The sequence below is a fragment of the Fragaria vesca genome, linkage group LG5, assembly GCF_000184155.1.
Source record: "Fragaria vesca subsp. vesca linkage group LG5, FraVesHawaii_1.0, whole genome shotgun sequence".
Taxonomy (NCBI): domain Eukaryota; kingdom Viridiplantae; phylum Streptophyta; class Magnoliopsida; order Rosales; family Rosaceae; genus Fragaria; species Fragaria vesca.
The window spans coordinates 5,097,285-5,098,667 of NC_020495.1; the positions used below are offsets into that span (position 1 = coordinate 5,097,285).

The following is a 1,383-nucleotide window of genomic DNA, read 5'->3' on the forward strand; positions in this document are numbered from 1 at the left end:
GTAAAAGGGTATGGGTATGGTATTTTGATCCCCTTACCCTACCCTACCCATTGCCATCCCTACTGACGAGAGCTAGGATTTAGGCTTCGCGGGTTTCTCTCAATGTGTTATAAATTTAATTAGTTTTGAAGTTTGTTTCAATATATGTTATTGGTAATTTACTTACATGCACACCTATATAGAACAAAAATGAAGATACATATATGCAAAAAAAAGAAAAAAAATGAAGATACATATCCAAAATAAAAATAAAAAATTAAATTAAATGTAAAAAAACATAACCACTTTTTTGTGCCAAATAAAAGCCTACTTCTCCCCCTTTCTTTCTCTCACTCCCTCCCACCTCTCACCATAAACAACAACATCCTCCTCCCTCTCCATCCATCTCTTCCAAGCAGTATTAGTGCTAAAAGATGTCCAAACTCCCATGGAAGAAGAATCTCCACCTCTGCCTCCCCAATTTCAAATGCCTACCCTTAATCACCCAAAACCCACCTCAACCCTCCGACCATGACCACCCTCACCCAAACCCACCACTCATGATCACCAACAACATCAACAGCCTCTATCATCACGACTCCAACTCCTCAGATCAATCCACCTCCAAATCCCTCACCGCCTCCGACGACTTCTTCTACTCTTCCTCCTCCGACTCCGAAGCCGCCACTGACTCCCCACCTGACTTTGCCACCGTCTTCGCCTCCCAACGCTTCTTCTTCTCCTCCCCCGGTCGCTCCAACTCCATCGTCGAGTCCCCGGACACCAAACCCAACTGCAACGATTCCTTCGTCACCAGAGGCGTTACTGTTGCCAAGTACTCCTCGAATCCTTACTTGGATTTCCGAAAATCCATGGAGGAGATGCTCGAAGCTAGAGATAGAGATCATATAGACAACAAAGATAGAAATCACAATGTGGTGGATGTGTTGAAAAGCGACTTGGATTATCTACACGAGCTGCTCTTGTGCTACCTTCAGTTAAATCCCGGAGACGCCCACAAGGACATTATCAGTGCCTTCACAGACCTTGTCATTTGCATATTGTCAGCTAATCCGGCAGCTTCAACATCATCGTCGGCCGATGACGATCACATAAAAGAAGAGAAGGAGGAGATTCAGCGGCAATGTGCGTCGTAACTGTTCTTTTTTTTAGGCAGTTAATTAGTGAAACGGTAGTGCAGACGAAAGGAGAAGAGTGAAGACAAAGAGAGAAACTAATTTGGATTTTTAATATTTTTTGTTAGTTTTTCTTTGGCTTTGTTTTGTGAGTTTCATTGGCCTTGGTGAAGAGGGAGGGAAGTTCCATCCATGAAGACAAGGAAAAATGTACTTTGATGCATCACAAAACCAAGGAAAGCATGGGAAATGTTGAGGTCTCGATGCA

General features: G+C 43.3%; 1 protein-coding gene across 1 annotated transcript; it reads left to right on the forward strand.

Moving 5' to 3' along the window:
• The first annotated feature begins 413 nt into the window (after positions 1-413).
• On the forward strand, positions 414-1,136 carry LOC101301499. Its single transcript, XM_004300947.1, has one exon. The coding sequence runs from the start codon at positions 414-416 to the stop codon at positions 1,134-1,136; it is 723 nt and encodes a 240-aa protein (XP_004300995.1).
• Positions 1,137-1,383: the final 247 nt, after the last annotated feature.

Bases quoted from the DNA above. Each gene is read 5' to 3' on its own strand.
- LOC101301499 (XM_004300947.1), top strand. From the start codon at position 414: ATGTCCAAACTCCCATGGAAGAAGAATCTCCACCTCTGCCTCCCCAAT.